At 39.6% G+C, this 26,835-nt stretch overlaps 1 protein-coding gene and 1 long non-coding RNA gene across 3 annotated transcripts in view; one reads left to right on the top strand and one right to left on the bottom strand.

Moving 5' to 3' along the window:
* Positions 1-26,835, top strand: part of Nars2 (asparaginyl-tRNA synthetase 2, mitochondrial) — a 91,062-nt gene that overhangs the window by 53,544 nt on the left and 10,683 nt on the right. Inside the window, exons 7-11 of one of the 2 annotated variants that reach the window (XM_006979897.4) lie at positions 6,971-7,103; positions 13,602-13,700; positions 13,806-13,843; positions 17,387-17,453; positions 21,889-22,026. In XM_006979897.4, the coding sequence (XP_006979959.2) occupies positions 6,971-7,103; positions 13,602-13,700; positions 13,806-13,843; positions 17,387-17,453; positions 21,889-22,026 (475 nt within the window). The remainder of the gene's footprint in view (positions 1-6,970; positions 7,104-13,601; positions 13,701-13,805; positions 13,844-17,386; positions 17,454-21,888; positions 22,027-26,835) is intronic. The other variant, XM_076547412.1, reaches the window with a different exon arrangement.
* The window catches only part of LOC121830491 (uncharacterized), a 38,120-nt gene continuing 18,324 nt past the window's right edge, over positions 7,040-26,835 (bottom strand). Inside the window, exons 4-5 of the long non-coding RNA XR_006073707.2 lie at positions 26,407-26,501; positions 7,040-7,152 (exon numbers count right to left, since the gene is read on the bottom strand). This is a non-coding gene — a long non-coding RNA (uncharacterized LOC121830491). The remainder of the gene's footprint in view (positions 7,153-26,406; positions 26,502-26,835) is intronic.

Below are 26,835 nucleotides of genomic sequence, written 5' to 3' on the forward strand. Positions count from 1 at the left end.
GACCTCACCCCTACCCCGTCACCCTGCACCACCCTGCTCCTGCTTTTAGTGCGTGTCAGGCTCTTTGCTGTCGCACAACCCGAGTGCCCCGTGCTCCCTTTGCTGGATGTCCTTTTTAATCGGGCACTGAAGCCCTTGAGACTGGAGTTGCCAGGGGTTTGTTGTATTTCATCATGTGATTAAAATTAAAGTTTGCTTGGGCCTCAATTTCTGTTCCAAGTAAAACATTAAAAATGAGTTAAAGAAAATGAATCTTTTCCTGACATTTATTTATTGTGTTTGTGTCTGTATGTATACACACGCACGAGTGAAAATTAGAGGATAGGTTATGTTGGTTCTCTTCTGCCATGTGGGTCCTGGGAATTTAAGTCAGGCTTGTTCCTGCACCCACAAAACCATCTCACTTGCCTGTAAAACTTTGAATATATGTCAGTGATAGCACAGAAGAACTTTGGCTTCCAGAAAGCAGTCTTTCCCTAAAGCACCTGGCATATTAAAATGATAAGGCTACATTTTACACTTTCTACAAATGCAAGATAGAATAATGGGAGAAAGCTGAAAAAGAAGTGTCTGGAATCTACTCTTGGACATGTGTCAATAATGAATGACAAATGCATTACAGTATTAATAATGCATTGGACAGAAGATAGCAAATAGACTGTCTTTCTGCATTGCTGAACATTGAACTTGGGTCCTTGTGCATTCTTTTTAAACTTTTTATTTTAGGCTCAGTAAGTTGTCCCAGCTACCCTTAAACTTGCTCTGTAGCTCAGGCAGGCCTTGATTTTGTACTTTCTTGCCTTAACTTCCCACACTTGCTGGGGTGACAGGCAAGCGTTAGGCAGCTGACAGTCCCTTTCTCCCATCCAACCACTAACCAGATGGGGTGAGATCAGGCGCTTTCTGAGTGGTAGAGAAAACACTTAACAGTGCCTGTACAGTAGAGGGTAACAGGAGGCTGGGGGATTACCAGGGGTGCTGACTGATGTCATGCTGATTAAGTTCTCTAGCTAAAGAACAGAAAATCCTGTATTCTAACTATGAAGCTTAGTTCTTCAGAAAGAATAAATGGTCATATTCAGTGACCATTTTATGTTAACCTCCTTAACAACCTGGGGCTTCAGAAAACTCCATGAGAGAAAAAGTGACCCCTGTAGAGCCTTCTCTATAATTTCACTTTTTTTTCCCAAAAAGCCAGTTTTTGTAGCTATCTTGATTGATGTGTATTGAACGTACTTTTGTTATCTTAAACACCTACTCTAAGCTCAAGATTTTCCTTATATAGCTCTCATCTCTCCATAAGGCAACACAAAATGTTTTTTATTGCTGACTATTTTCTGCTGGGCTCTTCACAGCAGTCCCGACCTTACCTGGTTTGGGGTCTTATTTTAGAAATGGCCTTGTTCTCTGGTTTTATTTTAAATGGTGGTTGGTTTAAGCTGTACTACACTTGATCTAACCAAAAGGCCAAAAATCAGTTTTTAAGCCTTGTTGCAAAAGCCATCATGACTGTGGAAGACTGAAAAAGAAAAAAAAATGGAATAAATTAAAATGAATGCTTACATGCAGATCCAGAAACAAAATTATTGCAAAATATACTCCAGATCCATACCAAGCCTCCCCACCTGTAAGAGTTTGAAGACCAGAAAGGCTGACTCACTTGCTACAATTATAAACTGGTAATGAGAATATGTTATTTTTGTTGTTTTCATGAAAGACAAACATATCAGTTCTGGTTCTAACATACATGTTGTTCATAAAGGCAGTACGACCACCACTACCTCATTATCTTTAACAAGGGAGAATGTACTATAAATTTTTCTTTCTAATTTTTCTGAGCTTATAAATATTTACTTAGTAGCACAGTTTTATTGTCATCGTTGGCTGTAGTATAACAGTGTTTCTGGACTTGAGTCTAGCCTTGACTCTGAGACTTGTGGGAAAGCTTCTTAACCACTATGAACTTCAATTTCTTGTTCTGGAAAACAAGCAGTAATACATATAAATGTACATATATATACATATAAATAAGCAATAATACATATACATGTACATATATACATATAAATAAGCAATAATACATATACATGTACATATATACATATAAATAAGCAATAATACATATACATGTACATATAGTCACAAATAAACAAGCAATAATGCGTATACATGTATATATATATACATATAAATAAGCAATAATACATATACATGTACATATATACATATAAATAAGCAATAATACATATACATGTATATATAGTCACATATAAACAAGCAATAATACATGTATACATATAAACAAGCAATAATGCATATACATGTACATATATACATATAAATAAGCAATAATACATATACATGTACATATTCATATAAATAAGCAATAATACATATACCTGTATATATAGTCACATATAAACAAGCAATAATATACATGTATATACATATAAACAAGCAATAATATATGTATATAAACAAACAAGCAGTAATACATATACATATGAGTCATCTCTGAGGAGATAACTATAAGGTTCTTTACTTTTAATTCCTAACCCATGAAGGTCACCCTCTAATAGTGGCCCCCACCATTACTACTATTAATGTCACTATTTTATAAGGAAATGCTGGGTGCTCATGTAGGGTGACCATTATTTCATGGCTTAAACTGCCTAAAAGTTGGATGCTGAATTAGGCATTTTTTTTTCATATACCTTCTAGCTTATTTTATCTTTCTGTTAGTCCAAAGTAAGAGCTATTGTCACCATTTCTGGCTTAGGGTGTTACTTAAATCTTGATCATCTCCGTCAGAGCCAGATTTTTACTATAACTAAAACCTCTGAGGCCAGGGATGCAGTTCAGTTGGTAGAATGGGTGTCTGCCACGAACAAAACTCTGAGTTTGATTCATTAGCACTGCATAAACTGGACCTGGTGCTGCGTACCTGTTATCATTGTCCCAGCACTGGGATGGTAGAGGCAGGAGGACCAGAAGTTAGGAGTTATCCTCAACTACATAATAAATAAATAAACAACTATTGCTACCTATCCCATAGCATCCTATCTAGAATTGCCCTTATGACTTGAATTTGGGGGCGGGGGGCTGTACCTAATTCCTTAACACAAACAGCATGCATCTTTTGAATAATAAACCTTTCCTTATATTCAGAACTTCCAAAGTAAATTTTAGCTGTGCTGATAGTTTATTCATTTGAAAATTTCAATAAGATACACTTGACTGTTAGCATTTCTGTTTATACAATGTATCCTTGTGAGACATACCAGAATTACCATTTTTAAGAAGTAGCTGCTATTGGCAGCCCATCTCGGAGAGCATAGCTCTAAACTGGAAACTCAGCTTGTACCATTTGAAGTTATGCTTGGAACAGATCAGAATTATTTGACCCATTTTAATACCTATTTCAGCATCCATTTTCGGTACTAAGGAGCAGCCTGAAAAAGTATCTGAGTGTTTTGCTCTTTGTCATGTTGCTGTATGAGGATGCTTCGTCTTCCCAGTGGATGCTGAGGAAGCCTGTCATCATCGTTAGTGCTCATTCAATGTGAACACCTGTTTTAACTAGGCACTGGAAATGCAAACATGAATAAAACATGATTCCTGTTCTGGAAAATTTCATAGTTTTCTGAGGGAGAGGGGGATATTTAAAAACCTAATTATATGTCAAAGTAAGACACTTTATATAATAATATATGGATAAAATGTTATAGTGATGTACAGGAGGGATAATAAGTTGGGGGAGGAGTGATAGAATTTCAAAAATGAAATGATATTTAGGGAAATTTTGGAGGTTGGGTGGGAGTTTGTGTTTAGAGAGAGAAGAGCAAGGGTGGACGAGAGGATATTCTATGCAGAAACGTACGGCTCAGAACATGCTTAGGTAAGGAGAATGTCTTCAGAGGGCTACTGAAAAACGCTGCATGAGGAGAGAAGAGGAGTTTGAATTTTATCCTCTTGGTGACAGTCATTGGAGATTTTTAAATTTGACTGACGTAATCAGATTCGACTTGGAGAACTCATAGTAGTTTGGAATCAGAGGAAGACAGGAAGCAAGGGCCAGTCAAAAAATGTATTTGTACCTGGTGGTAGTGATGCACGCCTTTAATCCCAGCATTCAGGAGGCAGAGACAGGCAGATCTCTGTGAGTTCAAGGCTAGCCTGGTCTACAGAGTGAGTTCTAGGACAGCCAGGGCTGTTACACAGAGAAAGCCTGTCTCAACTCCCCCTGGGAGGCTGTGTCTAGACTTCTGCGAGTTCAGTGGCAGCTTGGACTGCATAAACGACCCTGTCTCAAACAACAGCATCAAAACAACAACAACAACAACAAAAAAAAAAAAAAAAAAAAAAAAAAAAAAAACACTATTTTCCAAGCAGAAGACAGAAGTATATGCTGGCAACCACTGTGAGATAAGAGAAGAGTCACTAGATTTGAGAGTGTTTTTGTAAAATATCAAGTGAATTTTGTGATCAAAATGGTGCTGGACCTGTTGGCAATAAGGAGTCGGGGGAGTGAGGTCTAGCTTAGTGGCAAGTAGATTAGCAGAGCTGGGGAAATGTTAAAAATAAAATGAGGATTGTTTCATTCCACACATGGTAGATTTCGCCTTCTTAGGAACATTCCAGTAGGCAGGTCTGGATCTGAATCTTGGGAGAGAGAGGTAACTGTAGTAATATTTTGATTCTTTTTTTTTTTACTGTTTATTTTTCTAATAAATGCTAGGGTTCTCAAACGTTTACTGATTTTGGTCTCAGGAAGGTGATTGCAGAATCAAAACATAAATTTCTAAGCTTCTGATAACTTAACAAGCTGGACAGTGGTGGCGCATGCCTTTGACCCCAGTTCTCTAAGCTTCTGATAACTGAAAAGGCCGTTGAAAGAAAAAAATTATAGGTTTCTATTATAGTTATTTCAGCCTTTAATTTCTTAATATATCTTTGGGGGGAAATGGCATCTATTTTTTAATTCATGAATTTTCTATACTGTGTGTACTGACTGTGACAAATGAAGTCAGTTCAGGATCACAGATCCTTAAACCTTTCGTTTTGTTGGTACAAAAACAAAATTTAAAATTGAATCCTTAATAAATACTCACTCTTAATTTATATGCTTATCTAATATCAGCTGTAGTCTTGGTTGAATGTGAGGGAAACTATATTAACATATCAAAGAATGAAGCCACAGCATCACCTCTAGGAGGAAGTTAAAACCCAGGCACTCCCCCATTTAAATAATGGAGCTGTGTTGCTTCTGAAATTGAGAGGGTAGTAGACAGTTCTCCAAAATCTTTCCTAACCCCAAATTTGATGTCAAACAAAAGATACAGGTGGTTGTAAAGGATTTAAGCAGGCTTTAAATAGGTGAATTGTTATGATTTTTAGATGATCTTTTATGTTTTCTCTGACAGTTTCATACATGTATACAGTATGTCTTGATTATACCCACCGCAACTCTCACTTAACCCTTCTGAGGAACACCTCCCGACATAACCCCTTCCTTTTTACCTCCACCCCACCCCACCCCTGCGTGTATGCGCTCGCGCCTGTCTGTCTGTCTGTCTGTCTGTCTGTCTGTCACCCAGTGAGTCCAGCTAGTGTTGCCTCCTGGTCTTGACCACAGCTGCCGTGAATTCACAAGTGCAGTGATCATGTCGTGTCCAGAAAACCACATGTCCACCTTGCCTTTCTGTTACCTGGCTCTTAACCTTCCTACTGCCACATCTTTGATGTTTCCTGAGCCTGGTGGCAGGGAGTTGATACAGATGTCCCCTTTAGGAATGAGCACTCAACCGTTAATTATTCTGAGCACTTTGACTAGTTATGGGTCTCTGTATTATGGCCCACAGCAGAAAAAGGCTTCTCTGGACAAAGTTGAGAACAGCATACTAATCAGTGGGTCTAAACATATTTATGAAGTAATTTAACAACATGTCCATTTAACAAAACAATAATAGGTTCTCCCTTAGGGCCTATGACCTTCCAAACCGTGGGCTTTGGGCCAGGTTTATAGTACAAGGCATAAATTCACTCCTGTGGAACAGGCCTGAGGTCCAGTCAGAAAGCAGTTGGTTACCCCCATAGTGGTCATACCACTGTTGTGCCAGTGGTCGGTCAGATCTTGCCTAGCAGGTCAGTATTGTAACATTCGGGGTCCAGGACTGGGTAAGACCATTGATGTTTTTCCCTCAGTGGCTTGCATTGCACGATCTAGCACTCTGACAACTAGTTAGCAAGGAGAAAGTTTTCAATTCAGTTCCAGCTTGATTTCTCTGTGCCCTTGCAGCTAAGATGAGTTGTGTCTTTGACAATAGGGTCTTATAGACTAATTTTGGTGAACAGCCAAGAGCAGTGGCAATAACCTGTGTTGTTTTGGGGGCCTCTGGGCTCTCCTACATCACCAGCTCAAAGGGAGGCATCCCATGCCTGGTACTGAGATTTTCATTTAATAACCTATGTCTACCAAGGGGTGCTACATGTTTATGACATCCTTTCTTTGTGTATTTAAAAAATAAGTTGAGCACACCTTATCCACATGAAATTCTAGTTGTCGTCGTCGTCGTCGTCGTCGTCGTCGTCGTCGTCGTTACTAACTCAATTCTGTTTCTTGAGCTGGGATACTTTTCCTTTACTTTGTTCTTACTGCAGTGAAATGTAGTTGCCTGCTGTTTAAGGCAGCTTCCGTAGAGTGCACCCAGAAGTGGTTTGTTTCTATATTTAGAAAACCATAGGGTTTATAAAGCAGTTGCAGATTCCTTTGGGATAAAATGTTTCTATAAATGTAACATTTTTAATGAAACTATTATTATCCCCCATTAGAGAAATAGAGCAGCTAATATATGTGGGTTTGTGGGCACAGCATAGATGCAAACATATTTTCTTAAGAGCTAAGGGTATTTTAAATACTTACAATTAATCATGTGTATTCTATTTTTATGTTCTTAATCTTAAATTGCAGAGCTTTTACCCAAGTATTTACCTTTGGCCCAACATTCCGAGCTGAGAATTCTCAGAGCCGGAGACACTTGGCTGAATTTTATATGGTTGAAGCAGAGATTTCTTTTGTTGAAAGCCTTCAGGATCTCATGCAGGTAGGTATACAGTTTGTCATTTTCAGGAATCTCTGACATTACAGTCCTTCTGCATTATAGAGATTCATGGGGTGGAGGAAAAACCATCTATTTAATTAATATACTTTAATTCCTACTTCACAGAACAGTTGGGAATTGGGCAGATGGTGGAGAGGGAGTGTGTGTGTGTGTGTGTGTGTGTGTGTGTGTGTGTGTGTGTGTGTGTGATACTTAGTAATCACGCAGAAATAATTAACTTACTATTTTAAATTCTCTGTCAATGATATTTGGTTATTCGCTCTCATAGTTTGGATTTATAACTATGTTTAGTTTAGTAATTCTTGTTAGCTTTACTTTCTATTCAGTGTATATCTTATACTCCTATTCACCCAGATTTTTTGCTTTTCAAGACAGGTATTTCTCTGTGTAACAGCCCTGGCTGTCCTAGAACTCATTCTGTAGACCAGGCTGGCCTTGAACTCACAGAGATCTACCTGCCTCTGCCTCCCAAGTGCTGGGATTAAAGGTGTGCACCACCACCGCCCGGCTGTAAATGACCATTTTAAAGCATGGGCACTACAGGCAGGATAGAGTCATGACCTTATACGGCCCCTTTTTCTAATAAACTCTGTGACAGATTTATTGCCAGTGGAGTTCTTTTCTTTTTTAATCGTCTATGTGGGGGAGGGAGGGAGGGAGGGAGGGAGAGAGGGAGGGAGGGAGGGAGGGAGAATGAATGCTCAAATAGGCCAGTGGTGTTGGACCCCCCTGTTGGAGCTCAAGTTATAGGCAGTTGTAAGCCATCCATCATAGGTGCTGGGCACTGAACTTGGATCTTCAGTGAATAACAACTGAGTCATCTCTCTACCTCAGGTTTTTGTTTTTAAGATTTATTTGTTTTATTTTATATGTGTGAGTGTTTTACCTGTGTGTATGTATATGCACCACATATGTGCCTGGTGCCAGCAGAAGCCAGAATAGGGTGTCAGAGCTATTGAACCTGGTGTTGTAAACAGTTGTGAGCTACCATGTGGGTACCAAGAGTCACCCAGGTAAGAATGGCAAGTGCTCTCCACTGCTGAGCCATCTCTCCAGCCCCTGCTGTTAGAGGTTTTAAGGAGCTTTTGAGAACAGGGTCTGTAAGGAAAGGATTGGAGAAGCGTTGAGTAGAGGGGAAGTTGAACTGTGGTGCGTTTAGAGAGACCTCTACCTTTTCTATGAGGAAGTTAGGAGCTAAAAACAACTTTCCCTCAGGAGAACAGGGGCATGGGCGTTTGTGCTTTTTCCTATCAACCAGTTATTTGACATGGTTAACTAGCCTCAAAGAACATAACCTTGAGTAAGGCAGTGCCTTTGGGCTGACAGTTCCTCAAGAGTCCATCAGCAGTGAACATTGCCGGGTAGCATATTGGGCCATGCATTTGTAATACCTTCCACTGACTGTTTTAGATCAGCATCACCCATGGGACATTTCTGCTTATCCCTACAGATGGTGATGGGCAGAGTAATTACTGCTGGTATGTAATGGCTAAAGACAGAGATGCTGTTCAACATCCTATCACTCACAGAATTAATTCTCCTCCCCAGAAGAATTACCTAGTTCAAATGTTAATAGTGCCTCTGGAATAACCCTGATGCTGACCATAGGGAGTTAAGCACTGAGCCTTAAAAGACAGTATGTGTTCCTTAAGCCGTTGTATTTGAGCTCACCACCCAGTGTCTTTTCTTCACTTAGATACTGAGAGCATCGTAAGGAAAGGAACCACTTCCTCTCAGACCGCTCTGTATCTGCCTCCACTGCACTTAGACTGCCTCAGCAAACATGCCAGAGGGAAAGGTTATGAAGATGACATGTAAATTGTTTGACACATGACAGGATTGCAAAATACCTTTATTTCCTCAAGGTTTTTTCATAAGAACATTGAGAAATGGATATGTAAATACCACTGTAGGAAATGTAAACAGAATTCAGCTCCAGATTTTCATAAAGTGGTTAAAGGCACTTGCTGCCAAGCCCAATAACTAAAGTTTGATCCCTGGGACCCACATGGTGGAAGGCAAGAACTGATTCCCGCTGACCTTCACACAGATACCATAACATCACAAAATTAATCAAAAATGTGATAATGGGGCCTGGAGATGGTTCTGTGATTAAGAACAGTGGCTACTCTTCCGAAGGACCTGGGTTTGATTCCCAGCATCCACATGGCAGCGCACAACCATCTGTAACTCCAGTTCCAGGGGATCTGATGCCTTCTTCTAGCCCCCACAAGCATCAGGCACGTAAATGGTGTGCACTTGTACATATAAACAAAACACCTATACATCTAAAATAAAAAATAAATATTTTTAAAAATGTAATAACATTGCCGGGGAGTGGTGGTACACGCTTTTAATCCCAGCACTTGGGAGGATTGTAATAACAAAATTTAAAATGTATCATTATTCCATTCTGTTTTTCTCTCTCATTCATTCATTCACTATTATTGTGGTTGTTTATAGATATTTTAGCTAATGGGTTTTTTGTTTTTTTTTTTTGGTTTTGTTTTGTGTAGGTTTGTTTGTTTTTGGTTTTTGGTTTTTGGTTTTTTGGGACAGGGTTTCTCTGTGTAACAGCCTTGGCTGCCCTGGAACTAGATTTGTAGACCAGGTTGGCCTGGAACCCACAGAGATCCACTACCTCTGCCTCCAGAGTGCTTGGAGATTAAAAGCATGAGCCACCAAGCCAGACTGCTGAGGGATTCTTAAGTACTAATGTCCAAGAATAATGTGAACCAGAACAGTATAGTCATTTTATCCAGAGCATTACCACCTAAGATACTCTTACTGGTGTTATTTCATATATATTTCAAAATAAGTCTGGGAGCCATAAATCAGATCAGATGACCCCAGAGATGAGCAGTTCTGTGTCCAGTTGCTTTAGATGAAGTGGGTCTGGGGGTGGAGACAGCCGTGCTTACGCTCTGAGAAGCTTTCAGTGGCTTCCTATGACAGTGCTGATTTATGTCTGTTTTATTAGCATCGTGTTCATTTAAACTTTAAGTTTTAAGGCATGTGTCCACCTCTGTTACTATGGCTGCAGTCAAAATACAGAACAATTTTGGTATTACAAAACAACTCCCGACTGCTGCTGCCTTCCATTCTAACCCCTCCCACGGCCAACCGCTGGTCTGCCCTGTCTCTCTTAAGTAATTTGCCCTTTGTAGAATGTCAAGTGAGCTTCAGTGAAGTACATGTATCCTAACTGTCTCCTGCCACTTCGTATACTGTGTACCACATTCTCCTGTTTTCTGGGTAGTGCCCTGATGCAGATGCAGCTCAGTTGTTTACCATTCGCATTGGAGAACATTTGATATAGTTGAGTCTTTGAAAGCAATGAGAAAAGTTGGTATAAACCTCCATGGGCAGGTTCACACAGGTGAACATAGTTTTCATCTCTCTTGGGTGAGGCTCTAGGAGTGAGTTTTTTTTCAAGAACCTGTCTGATTTACAAAGTGACTTTACTCTTTTGCATTTCTACAAGGAATATGCAAACACCAGTTTGTCTGCTCATCACCAGTACTTAGTCAGGGAGGTGTTTGTGTACGTGAGTCGGTGAAAGACACGGACAGATAGGCAGGCACACACACACACACACACACACACACACACACACACACACACACCACACACTGTGTGTTCACACAGAGAATGAATCAATGTGTAAATCTGTTAGCTATGCATCAGCATCATATTATGGTTTCATTTTGTATTTCCCCAGTATCTCTTGAGGCTTTCTATGTTACACATCTTTTCATTTGCCTACTAGCCATCAATTTCTAGTCTTTGGTCAAGTTGTTTGTTTTCTTCTTTTTGAGCTTTGATTGTTTTGGGTTTTTGAGACAGGGTATCACTATGTAGCCCTGGATGGCCTTGAGCTCAGAGCTCTGGCCCTTTCTACTTCCTGAGTGCTGGGAAGGTGTGCACCACCATACCTGTCCCTTTGTTGTTGAGCTTTGAAATTTTTTCATTTTCAAATGTAAATTCCTTTTCCAGATACATAATTTGCAAGTATTTCTCCTGATGTGGGTGGCTTGTCTTTTCCCTCTCCTAACAATATCATACACAGAGAAAAAGGTTTTATCTTTGGTGATCTTTAATTTGCCAATTTAGAACTAGCGCACATGCTACAATCCTTGACTTAGAAGGGAGAGGCAAGAAGATTATAAGGTCCAGGCTAGCCTAAACTACAAAATGAGGCTTCTTCAAAAAGACAAAACAAAAATTACCATAAAAATAAAAATCTCAAAAATGTAAAAGTACCCACGGTTCATAGGATATGGTGGCACACACCATTTCTTCTGTTCTATTTGGTGCATTTAAGTTTTGACTTGGAATGTTACAAAAAAAATTTTTTTCCTTCATGAATTATAAGTAATTACTAAAGACTACTTTAGTAAATTTTAAAAACATCTTATACTCAACCCTTCACCATAGTTTCTGGTTTTATCAGATGTAGTATTTATAGAACTTAGTCTGAAAGTCAGACTTGAGGAAGGAAGCAGAGGTTTCCATCTTCAAATTGCCTGCTCATAAGACAGCAATTTAACAACCCAGGTGGTCCAAGTCTTGTGTTCTTCCACAGTACAGAAGGACCACCCCGTCCGCCTGTTCTTTGCCCTCCTACTTCGTGTGGGCTTTGTTAATAACTGAGGTATAGGACCCTTGTAAGCCATTCAGTCACCTGGCTGTCTGGCTGTCTCACTGCTGTGTGGGAAGGTAATAGCAGCTAGAAGTGAAGGGAGGACCTTTAGCCACTGATTGCTCCTCCTTTTTCAAGTCCTCTGACGACTCCTCTCTCCTTTGGATTGGTCTGCCCTTCTTTTCCTTTTAGAATTTAAACATTCGGTGTATGGTGTTTTAGGCATTTGGTTTTTTGAAACAGGATCTCATATATCAGAGAGTGATCTTGAACCCTTGATCCTGCCTCCACTTCCCACGGGCTAGGGTTATATGTAGACGAATGACTAAATGGTCTTACTGATAAAAAATCTCTGAGCCAGAAATTGGGGTTAAAGCCTGAGAGAGACCAGAGGAATAGGAAAAGCCACAGCTAACCTCACCTCACCAACTCCGCAGCTTCCAAAGCAAGCTACTTCCTGTCTACCCACACCTGTATGCCTTTCTGGTCTGTTCTCTCATTTGCTCTCTCAGCCCAGCTACATCACTTCCTCTTCCTGCCCAGCTCTGTCACTTCCTGTCTGTCTTTACAGACCTACAGACCTCCATGGTTAGTGCTGGGATTAAAGGTGTGTATCACCGTGCCTGGCTCTGTTTCCAGTGTGGCCTTGAACTCACAGAGATCCAGTCAGATCCCTGCCTCACAAGTGGTAGGATTAAAGGCGTGTGCTACCACTGCCTGACTCTATGTTTAATAGAGTGGCTGTTCTGTTCTCTGACTCCAGATACATCTATTGGGGTGCACAGTAAATCAGCCACAGTTACAGCTGTGCTGCTGGCACGCTGCCACGCCTCCTGTTGATGCAGTGCTGGGGAGCTAGGCAGCACTCCCCACTAAGCCATAGAGCCAGCCCTGTTTATAGTAATGGTTTACATCTTTACAATATTTAAATATCTCTCCTCTCCTGAGACTGCAAAGCCCTCAGAAAGTTTGGCTTGGTTTTATCTATTCCCTCTGACTTTTTCTTTACTCCTATTTCATCCTGGGATTCTAACTTGCTTTTCTACCCCCAAATTAGTCATCATTGCTGTTTACACTATTGGTGGCTTAGAAGCACAAACTCTTGGCTAGGTGTAGTGGCAGACTAATAATCCCAGCACTTTCTGTGAGTTTGAGGCCAGCCTGGTCTACATAGTAAGTTCCAGACCAGCCAGGGCTACACAGTGAGACGTAGTCTCAAAAGAAATAAATTTAGTAAGTAAACCAATAAATAAATAATTTCAGAAGTATTTTCTGTTGTAGTTACTGCTTCTTTCTAAGGAAAACATATCTCCCATGAGTCTTCCAGGGATATTCATGGTAGAATTAGTTCTTATATACTAATTTATGTTTTTATATTTTAACATACAAAAGTGTATACAATTATCATTTCAATGCATGTTGTTGCTTCTCAAGCTTTCAAGTTTCCTTTCATTTACCATTGACTGACCCAACTATGCAAAAAGTTCTCTCTTGACAAAATCTAATAACATATATATTTCTCTGAACCAGAAACTAACCTAATACACAAGATGATTTCATATAATTCTCACAACAATCCAGTGAACGAAGTGCTGTGATTGTCTTAGTTCTGTAAGTGAGTCCATTAATAAGTAAAGAGACACCAGTCAATGATAGCTGTTCATTTGGCAGCTCTTTTCAATACCAGTATTGATCTGACTTGCTCTAGTACATTCAGGGGTTAAGGAGCTTAATGGACTTTAGGTGCTGGAAGCTGGAGGGTGGCCGTTCAAGCCCTGAAGCTCGGTTGGGTTTTGTGTAAAACTGCTGTTCAGGCAGTTCTGCCTCGTTTCTCTTAGGTCATGGAGGAACTCTTCAAGGCTGCCACTGAGATGGTTCTCTCAAATTGTCCTGAAGATGTTGAACTGTGCCACAAATTCATAGCTCCTGGCCAGAAGGTAATACATTTGTGGATAAGGCCAAATTCATGGCACTTTAAGTATATTAATTATATATAATGGATATAATTACATTTAAATTTTGTTCTCTTTTGTCTTATCAAGGACAGACTAGAACATATGCTAAAAAACAACTTCCTAATGTAAGTAGAAATTACAATTTTCCTGGACTTTGCTCATACTTGGCCATTATATCACATGGAGTTATAATTTTTGTTTATATATATATATATATCTGTGTTTATGAAACCAGATTTGAGGAAAGACCCATATTCTAATTATTTTTTATTGCTCTTATACTTAATTCATAGTTAATAACTCATGTACCATTAATAATACATGAATTATAGCAAAATAAATGAACATAGTAATTATGATTTGTATTACTAAAATTCATACCTTGTACAGTAATCCCTTGGTATCCCTGAAGGTTGGTTCTCTGAACTCCGTGTATACTAAAATCTGAATAGTTAAGGCCCTCTATATAAAATGCCATACTTTTTGCATATAACCCATACACACCTTCATACCACAGAGTACCTGTAATATTTAATACGTAATACTATACTAAGTATAACAAATAGTATGATTAGATCCCCAAACAGTTCAAGTAAATTATAGTGACTTTCCTTTTTTTCCTCAAAGCACTTGGGAAACAGTTTCTGGAAAGGCAAAGAAATATTCTTTATGCATATCAAGAAACATACTTAGTAGAGAGACTTTGAAAAGCCCATTAAGGATATCCAGTATCAGAGCTGTAATCTAAACTTGAAAGCGATGCTTTAAATTAAGAGGGAGTGGGGGTGGGGGGAAAGTGGAGGAGATCGTTATCCCCAGAAGAAATATTAGAATTATTGTTTCCTCATAATGAAACAGTAGCGTAGTAACTGTATAAAAACTGCCGCTTCTTAATATTTCTCAGTGTAATTGGTAGATCATTTGAAGTAATTGATGAACTAGAACATAGAACGTCCAAGGAAAGAGCTTCAGACAAAATATTTTATGTGTACAAATACTTAAATTTTGAATGTATAACATTACAAAAATTAATCATGTGTTCTCATTAAGTTGAAGCAATTAGCATTACTAACTAGTAGAGTCAGAACTCAGCCGCCATTATCTTTTGTTCTGATGGAGCACATGAAAATGCAAGTGCTGAATGCTAGCTTAGCAATTGGAAGCATGGGCTGAGGCAGCAGATCGGCTTCTTACTTCACAGGAGAGATCTCTGGCAAGTCACTAGCATTCTCCCTAAGCTTCAGAGTCCCGGCTGCAGAATACTCAACTTTTACATTATTATTACTCCCAAAACCTAATGCCACCACTATTTCCTTAGAAATTACACAGAGTGAAATTTGAAGAGAATGTTCATTTTAAAACAAAATCTGTCACTCACTCAAAGCACATGTGGCTGTATTTGCACCATAAAGACATTTTCTTGTTAGTTTGTATAGGTACAAAATTCAGAGCATAAGTTTGTACTGGTAGATTGAGCTCAGAGTCCTTCAGAAAGCTTTGTAGATTTTTTTTAATCATCCCAAGTACTGTTGCAGTATTTTTTCTTATAATTTTCAAGGAAACTGGTGTGCTCATGTGCTACTGGTATGTGTGCATTTTTATGACCTTTTGGAAGGGAGGCCAGTAAATTTATCAGTATACTTCAGAATACATAAAAAATTCCAAGTTTTGATCCAATAATCCTATCTTAGTGTGTAAAAATTATTCAGTTGCGTTAGATGTGCAGTCATGATTTATAGTAGCAAAAGATTAGAAACATCTGAAATACCATTAATGGGTAACTAAAGTAAATACACACACACACACACACACACACACACACACACACACACATACATACATATAATTAGAATGTTCTGTTTTAATTCAGACAATGAAGTTCTTGGGCTGTGACTAGCTCAGTTAATAGAGAGCTTCTCTCTCATGCATGGAGATTGTCTATCATGTTCAGTTCTCAGCATCACATAAAATTGTATGTGGTGGCAGATGCTTGTAATCCCAGTGCTCAGGAAGCAGAGGCAGGGGGATCAGGAATTCAGGGTCACCCTCAGCTACATAGCATATTTGAAGCTAGCCAGGGCTACATGAGACCTTGTCTAGTAAAACAAGTTCTTCATCACAATACAAAAATCTATAACATATAATATTGAGTAAAATAAAAGTGTATATGATATATGCTCTGATATTTACTCAAATAGATGTTATAAATAATCACATATTTACTTATAATCTTCTAAAAGGATACACAAGGAAGTGGTAACAGTGAATACAGTATTTGAGAGGAGGTGCTGGGAAGATTTCACAATAGTTCAGAGCACTTGCTATTCTCGCAAAGGACTCAGATTCAATTCTCAGCACATGGAGTTACAGCAACCTTCTGTAACTCCAGTTCCAGAGGATCCAACACCTTGTGGCCTCAATGGGCACCAGGCACACATGTGCTATACATGCATACATGCACACAGGTGCTCACAAGTACAACATTTAAAAAAAAACATGAGAGAAGGAAGTCAGCGACTGTGGAACAAGGTGGGAGATGTATGAGCTTTTATTTTCCTCCCTCCTTCTTTCTCTCCCTTTCTTCCTTCTTTTCTTCTTTCCCTTCCTCCTCCTCTCTTACCATCTTCCTCTCCCTTTGTAGCTCAGACTGACCTTGAACTCCTGGGCTCAAGCGGTCCTCCCATCTCAGCCTCTAGGTGTGCACACACATGTGATGGTATTTTCTCATGGTAGGCTTGAGAGTTCCTTACTGAGAAAACCAATGCGACTTTTCCTCAGCAGTCTTAGAATGCTTAGAGTACGTTAGCACGACTTCTCCCGAGGTCTGAAGAAGTGCTCATGATCTGACTACCAGTCTTGCTGCATTTCCTGGGATTTTTCCCCGTTGCTCAGTGTGCTCCAGTCACACTGACCTTTTTGTTCCTCCAGAGGGACAAACCGTTCCTCACTGAAGGCCCTGTACTTGGAATTCTTTTTGTCTAGTCTATTCCTCCCAGTTATTTTTATGGTTCATTTTCTTCATTTTCTGATGCAGGTTTCCATTCAAATGTCACCAACTAAGTGGGCCTTTCCTGAACGTGTTACCTAAAATGGTAACCCAGACACCTCAGACACCTCCCTACTGTATTTTTCTTCGTAATGGCTACCTGGCACTGTTATTACTTGTTTACTTGCTCGCTCTCTCTCTCTCTCTCTCTCTCTCTCTCTCTCTCACACACACACACACACACACACACACACCTTAGCTCAAGGAAGGAATAGGCTTTATTTTTGTCTATAGTGTCTCTAGTACCTAGAATAATGCTTAGCATCTAGTGGCTGTGACATATATGTTTACTCGATGAATAAATAATAAGTGACGACTTTTAAAAAAGTCTTTTGTTCTTTGAGCCTCAGTATTTCATACCTTTTTAGTAGAGAATTAGCGTAGCATGGGTATTGAGAAGACTGCTTTCCAGTTTGACTTTTGTGCATGTTGCAAGAGTGGAGTTATTGAACAGCCACTTGTCTTCATGCAGATCACATTTTCCTAGGATTAGATCAGCCTAAATTTCCAATTACTTAGTACTCATTTATGACCTCACAGATTCCATTGGCGTCTTTATTTCTAGTCTAAAACGGCAGTCCCACTGTGTTAACCTTTCTACTTTTGCTTTGTTTTCTCCCAGCATGTCTTATACAGAGGCGGTTGAGATCTTAAAGCAAGCATCCCAGAATTTCACCTTTACCCCCAAGGTACTGTATGTGTGTGTCCCTGTTATCTTTAGCTTCATTAAATAACTTTGTTTCTTTCATTAGTAATGTAAGTATTTGTGGATCTGTGCATAGTATTTGTGAGTTTTTATTAGACATGGTTATTAGTCATTTTGAATCCAGTCTCACTATGTTGCCCTGGCTTACCAGGAACTCCTTATATAGACCAAGCTGGCCTAGAACTCACAAAATTCTGTTTCTATTTTTTGGAATAGTTTGAGGAGTATTAGCATAACTCTTCTTTAAAAGTCTGATAGGATTCTACACTAAAACGATCTAGCCCTGGGATTTTTGTGATTGGGAGAATTTTCATGACTGCTTCTATTTCACTAGAAGTTATAAGTATTTTGAAGTTGCTTTTCTGTTGTTTCTGTTGTTGTTGATACCCATCTTTAATCCACGGTGGTCTGACAGAGTGTTATGTCAGTTTTCTTTTATCTGTTGAGACTTGCTTTGTGTCTGAGTATGTGATTAATTTTGGAAAGCTCCATGAAGTGCAGAGAAGAAGGTATAGTCTTATGTTTGGGTGAAATGTTCTGTAGACATCTATTGTATATTTGGTGTATAATGTCAGTTAGCTCTGGCATTTCTCTGTATAGTTTTTGTCTACAGGACTTGTCTGTTGGCAAGAGTGGGGTACTGAAATCTTCCAGTATCGGTGTGTGAGGGTCAGTATGTAATTTAAGCTGTAATAGTACTTTTTTCATGGACTTGGGTACCCTTGTCTTTAGAGCATAAATGTTAAAGCTTTTAATGTCCTCTTGGTAAATTTTTCCTTTGACGAGTATATAGTGTCCTTTCCTGTCTCTTCTGATTACTTTTGGTGTGAAGTCTGTTTTGTCAGATGTTAAAAATGGCTACACCAGCTTGCTTTTTAGGTCAATTTGCTTGGAATATCTTTTTCTATCCTTTTACCCTGATATGATATCTATCCTTGATGTTAATGTGTGTTCCTTAGATGCAGCAGAAGGATGGATCCTGTTTTCATATCCATTCTCTTAATCTTTGTCTTTTTATTGGGAAATTGAGACTATTAATGTTGAGAGATATCAATGAGTGGTATTTGTTGATTCTGTTTTATTTGGTTTTGGTTTTGGTGATTTTACTTATTGAGAGAGAGAGAGAGAGAGGGGGGGGAGGACAATTTTGATTGCTGGTCTGGGATTGTTTCTTTCATGTGTTTTCTGAGGTGTGGTTACCTTCTTTAGGTTGGAGTTTTCCTTCTGGCACCTTCTCTACAGGATTTGTAGATAGATATTACTTAATTTTGGTTTTGTGGAATGGTCTTATTTTCTTCATCTATTGTGATTAAAAGTTTTGCTGAGAATAGTAGTCTGGGCTGGCATCTGTGGTCTCATATATCTGCACGACATATGTCCAGGCCCTTCTGACTTTTAGAGTCTCATTCAGAAGTTCAGTGTTATTCTGATAGGTCTGCTTTTACATGGTACTTGGTCTTTTTCTCTTGCAGCTTTTAATATTTTAATTTTAATACTTTCCTTGTTCTGTATGTTGTGTTATTATGATGTGCTATGGGGACTTTTTTTTTTCCTGGTCCAATCTATTTGATGTTCTGTATGCTTCTTGTTCCTTTGTAGGTATCTCTTTCTTTAGGATATGAAAATTTCCTTCTGTGAATTTGTTGAAAATGTTATCTGTGCCTTTGACCTGGGTTTCTTCTCCTTCCTTTATTCCTATTATTCTTATATTTGGTGTTTTCATCATCAGATTTCCTGGATATTTTGTTCCAGGCCTTTTTTTAGATTTAACATTTTCTTTGATCAAGATATCCATTTCCTCTATTGTATCTTCAATGTCTAAGATTCTCTCCTCCATCTCTGTTGGTAAGGCTTGCCTCTGAGGTTCCTGTTTGCATTTCTAAATTCTTCATTTCTAGATTTCCCTCAGTTTGGGTTTTCTTTATTGATTCTATTTCCACTTTCTTGTCTTGAACTATTTTATTTCCTTGAGCTGTTCGTATTTTCATAGGTTTTTTTAAGGGGTTTATCCATTTCTTCTTTAAGGGCATCTATCATATTCATAAAGACAGTTTTAAGGTCCTTGTCTTCTGACTCAGCTACATTACAATACTCCAGGCCTGCTGTGCTGTGGGTTTGCTGAGCTCTAGGGGGACATATTGTCCTGGCTGTTAGTGATTGTGTCTTCATGCAGGCATCTGAGTTTGGGAAAATTGTAATTCTAGGTGCTGATCTCTGGTCTTGTCTTTGTTGTGTGGGTGTTTTGTCGCTTGGTTTTTGTTGCCTTCTATGGCTCTTAGAAGAGTGTGGTGGCTCTGTGTTGTCTGGTAGGAAATTTTTCTGGAATCCTGATAGGTGTGGCCCCTGGGGGTTTCAGATGAAATGTGTTCCTAGGTGTTGGGAGCTGACACTTAGTAATGGAGATAGGCTGGGGGTGGGGCTGAGGCTGGATAGATCAATGAGTTGGGAATGGGAGATCTGTGTGATCCACTGGAGATGGGGGTGGGGTGCCTGCCGCAGGTAATTTGCTACAGAGCTGGGAGAGGTGAAGATCTTCAGCTAGCATAACTGCTTCCCTGGCTGAAGTCCAGTAATGTTTTCCTTTTATGTTCGTTTGGTTTTTGTTTGTTCGTTTTTGTTTTGTTTTCTGAGACAGGGTTTCTCTGTGTAGCCCTGGTCATCCTGGTACTCACTTCATAGACCAGACTGGCCTTGAACTCAGAGATTTGCCTGCCTTTGCCTCCCACCACCCAACTGAGTAATGTTTTCTTATTCTTTCATTTTTCACCATCCACATTCCTTTATTATACATAATGTAACTGGTGTATGTTGCTTTTTTAAAATTGAATTTCCAGTAGATGTTTTTGATTGACACCAAAGAGAGACGGGGTAGGGAAAATACTGGTTGTATGATGATATTTCCTTTCTCCATTAGCGACCTGTTTATTCAGCTTTATCTTCCTGTTAACTCATTGGTATGCCCATTTGGTGCAGACCTATGCTTGTCATTCTGTAGCTGAGGAGATCCCTGTGTTTTCTGTGGCTGACCAAACATCTAAGAGACTGAGAACAAACTCATCCTAACTTCAGCAGAAAACCCCAACAATACAAATAAATATCCTTGAATGGAGAATTGTAATGATTTTCATCTATCATTATAAAAGTAGGGGCAATTTTGTATTTTTTGTTTATGCATAACTGTTACATGTAGGCCAATCTTATTTAAGTAGGGGAAATTCCTCTTTGGAAAATAAGTCTAAAATAGTTTTCCCTAACTAAGCATCTTGTTTAAACTTCTTGTTTAAAGTGTTTGTGGGGTAGAGGGTACTGTCAAACGTGGGAATAGTAAAGAAGTATGATGTGCTACCCTTGTCTTTGAACAGCCCTTCCCACTGGTCCCATGTCCAGTTGTTAGATGTGCTTACAAATTTTAACAGTACCTTGAGCTTCTTTGTTGCTGTTGCTTTAGTTCTCGAGGAAGGATCTCTTGCAGTCCAGCTACCCTCCAATTTCCTGCATAGTGAGGATGACCTTGAACTGCTGATCTTGCCTCTACCTCCCAATGGCCGGCATTATAGGTGTGCACCACCAGCCAGCACTTATTGGTTCTATAATAATTAATTGTGTAATTTCTTTGTTTTGTTTTGTTTTTTTTTCGAGACAGGGTTTCTCTGTGTAGCTTTGCGCCTTTCCTGGAACTCGCTTTGGAGACCAGGCTGGCCTTGAACTCATAGAGATTCACCTGCCTCTGCCTCCCAAGTGCTGGGATTAAAGGCCTGCGCCACCACCGCCCGGCGTAATTTCTTTTTTGATATTTCCTACCAAGCTTCATGAAGTCAGGAATGATACCCTTTTGTTTTGTTTTTTCTTACTACTATATCCAACACTTAATATGCCACCTGGAATTAATAGTCATAGTAGTATTTACTAAATAAATAGAATAGTATTATTACATAGTCATCAAAGAACATCTCATATATGAATTGGCTCTTTTAGTAAAATAGAAATTCACTGAGAAAAGCTATCTCACTAAAGATAGGCTTAGTATTAGAAGTACCATCACCCATCATTTAATTTCCTGAGATTAGGAACAGTAACTAGGGGAGAAACTCTAGGCAATATTAATAAAAACTGTAATTCTGCATCCGTTTTATCCCTTTGGAAAGTATTTTGTTTTCCTGCTTGTGCTGTACTTGCTGAGTGCTATTCCCTGAGATAGGACACAGAAACAATAGTGTTTATCTACTGGTTTCAGCTTTCATCTTTCCAGGCCTTTGGCCGTTCTTATTAGCAAGTATTTCCCTTGAGTTTAGTCAGCTGTGTAGCCTTGGCAGACAGCCGCACACATCACTGAGCCCCAAGGAGAGAGAGCCCTTGGAGCTGGTACAGGTTGTTTTTGTGTGTATATTTTATCCTTGTCTTCTCGTTTCTCATTACAGTGGGGTGTTGATCTGCAGACTGAACATGAGAAGTACCTGGTGAAACACTGTGGCAACATACCAGTCTTTGTCATTAACTATCCATTGGCTCTCAAGCCTTTCTACATGCGGGATAATGAAGATGGTCCTCAGCACACAGTAAGAAGAGTGTTAAATATTCATCTAAACCTGGGCCCCTACCTTGTTCTATTATATTAACTTTAAGACTATTCTCTTATTTTATACCCATCAGTCTTCCCACTGAGCTTGGTGTTCTGTAAACATACTTCTCATTCTTCTCACAGGGGGTTCTTAGTTTAGCAGAACCAAATGTGAGTTTCATTTTGCTTTTGCTTTTGTTTGAATAACTGAGTTCAGGAAGTGGCCTAGAACACTGAATAACAACACCAGGTTGATGTCAGGTTCAGTATTGATTAGGAGACTCCTGGGAGAGAAAACTTGCTGGACCACAGATAATGCCACTGGCGTGATAAGGCAGAAGAAGAGTCGGCTTAGAGTTCTTTTGTCTGGGCTATATATAGAAACAGTGAGGGAAGGCAATGGAGGGCTGAGGCGTTCTCAGCAGATCGCCTGTCACAGGCCTCATCTGTCTTCTCTATCTGCCTGGACCGGTTCTCTGATCTCTCCAGCCCCTTTCACCCTCCATTCTTTTGTCCACTCTATTTCAAATTGATTTTACTGTCCCAACTTACTTTCTCTTTATTCTCTTTCTCCTTTCAAGATGAGCTGTAATATAAGAATATACTTTTGACTTATATGATACTTATTGAATCGCTGTATATGCAATATCATTAGTTATAAGTCTGTGAGACAAGTATATTTATCTCAAAATAGGTCAAAAAACCTAAATGTTGCTATCCAGTATCTTATCACAGGTAGAAAATGAGGGTTAAAAGAAAGAAAGAAAGAAAATGAGGGTTATAGCCCAGCAGTAAACAAAACACCCCCATTTTAGGAATACACAGCTATCTGTTTGAAAGTTTCCTGTTTTCTCTTATAGGACAGTATTAGTCAAATTCTGCCATCCTGTCTGAAATCCGAGAGCAATTTTGCCAAGAAACTTGTTTTCCCTATTTACAAGTGAAGACCATCATGCAAAGATAACTTAGCTCTGCTCTCCCCACCCCACGGTTGCACTGTGTGTTCTTCCATGTCATGTCCCTCGGTGTGTCCCCACACCCCCCCACCCCCCACCCCCCACCCCCGTACTCCAGCCTGTACTGCCGTAAACCCTCCGCCTGAGCCTCCCCTTCCCTGTAACTTGGGCTTCCCTGCCGTATTGAGCCACCTTACTCAGGATCTGCATGGCATGTGAAGAGCTGGGAAAGCTTTGCAGCAATGTGTTTCTTTTTTTTGTAGTCTCCATGTAACTTTCTCAGTCTAAACTCTTCCTCAGGATTGCACTTTGCTTACTTGTTTTCATTTTTGAGATCAGCCGCATTTTCTGCTTCGTGATCATCACCTCTGCCATGGTTCCTTCCGTCATCTGCTGCAGCAGCTCCCGTCGGGTTCAGCGGTCATCTCCATGCCGTTAAGCCCACGGACCTGAAGAAGTCTTTTTGATTTGACCTGTCTGCATGATCAGCACTGTTGGCTTCTTCTCTGAAAATCCTCTTACCCCAGGCTCTGTGGCATCATGGCTTCTCACTTCCTCTCTCTTTTCACTGGTTCCTCTAATTAGTCTTCTGTACAGACTGTTTTTCTCCCAGTTTATCAGATGTTGGAATTCCTTAAGTCTAATCCTGCATCTTTGCTCTTGCCCCAAATAGCTTATCAGTTATTCTCAAATAACCCAGAAATTCAGTTTAAAGAAGTCTACTCAAGGTTATCTTTTAAAGCTCTGGACTCACTTCTATTATTATTATCATTATTATTATTATTATGTTAATTTATTCATTGGAAGGCACATGTGCATGCCATTCTAATGTGAGGGTTTAGGGGACAGCTTGCAGGAGTAGGTTCTCTTCTGCTATGTGGACCTCAAGGATCCAACTCAGGCCATCAGCCTTATCCCCTGAACTATCTCATCTGCCCGGGACTCATCTTACTGCCTCATTGACTACCATTTAAAAATCTTAAAGGCTTCTCAAAAGCAATACCCAAAACTGAGTCCATGACTTCTCTTTTCCTTTCCTCGATCATATTTGATCTATTCTTCTTCTATCTTCCTTCCTTCCTTTCAATAGGATCTCAATATGTAAGCCTGGCTAGCCTGGAACTCACTGTGTAGACTAGGCTGGCCTGAAGCTCAAAGAGAACTCAGAGAGATCCACCTGCCTCTCCCAAGTGCTGGGATTAAAGGAGTATGCCACCATATCTGGCCACGATCTTTATTTCATGTTTTTCTCTCCTTGTGATTGTGGAGACTCCGCACCTCAGTATCTGCAATCTTTCTCTCACTGTGGTGTCCAAGCCATTACTAAATTCTGACATTTTACACTACTAAATATATCTTAGGTCCATTTCCTTATTTCCATGTCTGTGGTATTTAAAAGGTATTTCCATTATCTTTTAAAGTAAGATCTCCTCTGAGTCTTGCCTGCATTTTTTCTGTAGCCTCCTAACTGCTCTTTCAGTGTATGCTTTTTCCTCCAAGTCTCTGTTCTCATTTCAGCATGAGTTTTTAGAAAATGGAAATCTAAATGGGTGTGATAGCCCAATTCTGTAATTCCACCACTTAGGACGATCAGAAATTCAAGATTATCTTTGTCTATGTAGTTTGGGGCTAACCTGGGCTAAATGAGACCCTGTCTTAAAAAATTTAAATGTAATTCTGGTCATGTTAGCTCCTTTCTTAAAACCAGTCATTGGCCTCCTTTTACTCATACCAGACCAAGTATGACTGTACCACTCTCTGCCTAGTCTCAGTTTGGATAGCCTCCAGGCTTAAGCCCCTGTACATGCTTTATCTTGAGCAGTCTTCCCAAAGATATTTACATTAGCCGGGCGGTGGTGGCTCACAACTTTAATCCCAGCACTTGGGATGCAGAGGCAGGCAGATCTCTATGAGTTCAAAGCCAGCCTGGTCTACAGAATGAGTTACAGGACAGCCAGAGCTACACAGAGAAATCCTGTCTCAAAAAAAAAAAAAAGAGGTATTTACATTAGCCATAGATAGTAGCATTTATATTAGCAATCTAGGTTGATTTTTGTTTTGTTTTGTGTTTCCAACCTATAAAAAGCACTTGTTTCTACTCCTAAAGAAAAAAATCTTCAGTAGTGAATGCACAAACTTTCTTCCTGTGGGACTCTAATTACGGGTTTGAGATAGGTTTGCATAAGTTTATGCAAGATATTTCTCCTAGTTAGCATTAAATGTCAACTCGACAGCCCGTGGTTATCTGGGGAAGTCTCCATCAGGGGATTACTTCCATCAAATTGGCCTTTAGGCATGTCTGTGGGAACTTTTTTGACTGCTGATTGAAACAGGCAAGCCCAGTCCACTATACAGTACCATCTCTGAGCAAGAGATCCTAGGCTATTTAAGACAGCTAGCTGGGCTGGAGGGATGGCTCAGCAGTTAAGAGCACCAGCTGTTCTTTTAGAGGACCCGGGTCCAATTCCCATCACCCCTATGGTAACTTACAACTGTTTCTAACTCCAGTCCTAGAGGATCTCGTGCGCTTTTCTGGCCTCCACAGGTACCAGGTACACACATGGTACACAGACACACATGTAGGCAAAACACTCATACTCATAAGAATTTTAAAAAGAAAGCTAAAACAGGAGGCAGAGGGAAGCAAATCTCTGTGAGTTCAAGGCCAGCCTGGTCTGCTTAGCAACTTCTAAGCTAGACGAGGCTACATAGTGAAGCCCTGTCTCAAAGGGAAAAGAAAAGAAGAAGAAGAACAAAGAAAAAGAAAGCCAGCTGAACAGAGGCTAAAGAGCAAGCCAGTAAGCAGTTTCCGCCATGGTCCCTGCCTCTGCTCCTGCTTGAGTTCCTGTCCTGACTTCCCTCAATTATGGACTATGACCTGGAAACAAAAAATAAACCCTTTCCTCTCCAGGTTGTTTTTCAACATGGTATTTATCACAACAACAGAAAGCAAACTAGAACAGATTCGGTGAAACTTTAAAAAGTAAAACAGATGTAAAGACATGTGAGGTGGCTCGCTCATGTAGTTGGAAGGCTAAGGCAGGAGGATTGCCCTGAGTTGGAAGCTAGCCTGGACCACATAATGAGTTACAAACCAGCCTAGTCCACAGAGTGAAAATTTATCCCACTATCCCCACCCTTACCCCACCCCACCTCCTAAAACCCCAGTAAAATAGGAGTGTTTCACTGGTATTTTCTCTAAGCAAATGAAAGATAAGGGTAGAAAAATATTTAATCTGTATTTAAAACTTTTGGCCTGAAGCAATAAATTAAAAAATGATGTTTCTATAGTAATGATTTTCTTTTCTTTTCTGCCACCCACTCCAAGAAAATGAAGATATATAGCCTGCCATAGTGAAAAGTACATTAGATTGAGAGCTGTAGGTTTGAAATCTAACATTCTTACAGCATATCTGTATGACCTTATTTGAGGCTTTGCAGGCCAGAGAGTCAGGTTAGGTGACCTCTGTGGTGCATCTCCAGGAGTCTCCGATTTCATGTCGCCTGTTTTTCTTTCCTGGCAAATGTAAGGATAACATACAACTTACAAAGCATACTTTTGTCATTTGAGAGCTATTATAATGAATCTAAGGAAACATGGAAATACCATGTGCTCTTGGGTCCAGGTCTACAAAATGCAAGTAGAAAATACTCAGCTATATGATTGGCTTCTCAGAATATTCATTTATAACTTATAAATTTGACTAGGAAAAAGTAACTACTTTGAATGAGATAGATCAGGACCACCAGGTAGTGTTAGGATTCTCAAAAATGTGTCAGTATTACTTATATTAGTATAAGTATTACATCAGAAAAAGTTAAGCATCAGTGGACATCCAATAAAGTATAAA

This window comes from Peromyscus maniculatus, chromosome 1, assembly GCF_049852395.1.
Source record: "Peromyscus maniculatus bairdii isolate BWxNUB_F1_BW_parent chromosome 1, HU_Pman_BW_mat_3.1, whole genome shotgun sequence".
NCBI lineage: Eukaryota > Metazoa > Chordata > Mammalia > Rodentia > Cricetidae > Peromyscus > Peromyscus maniculatus.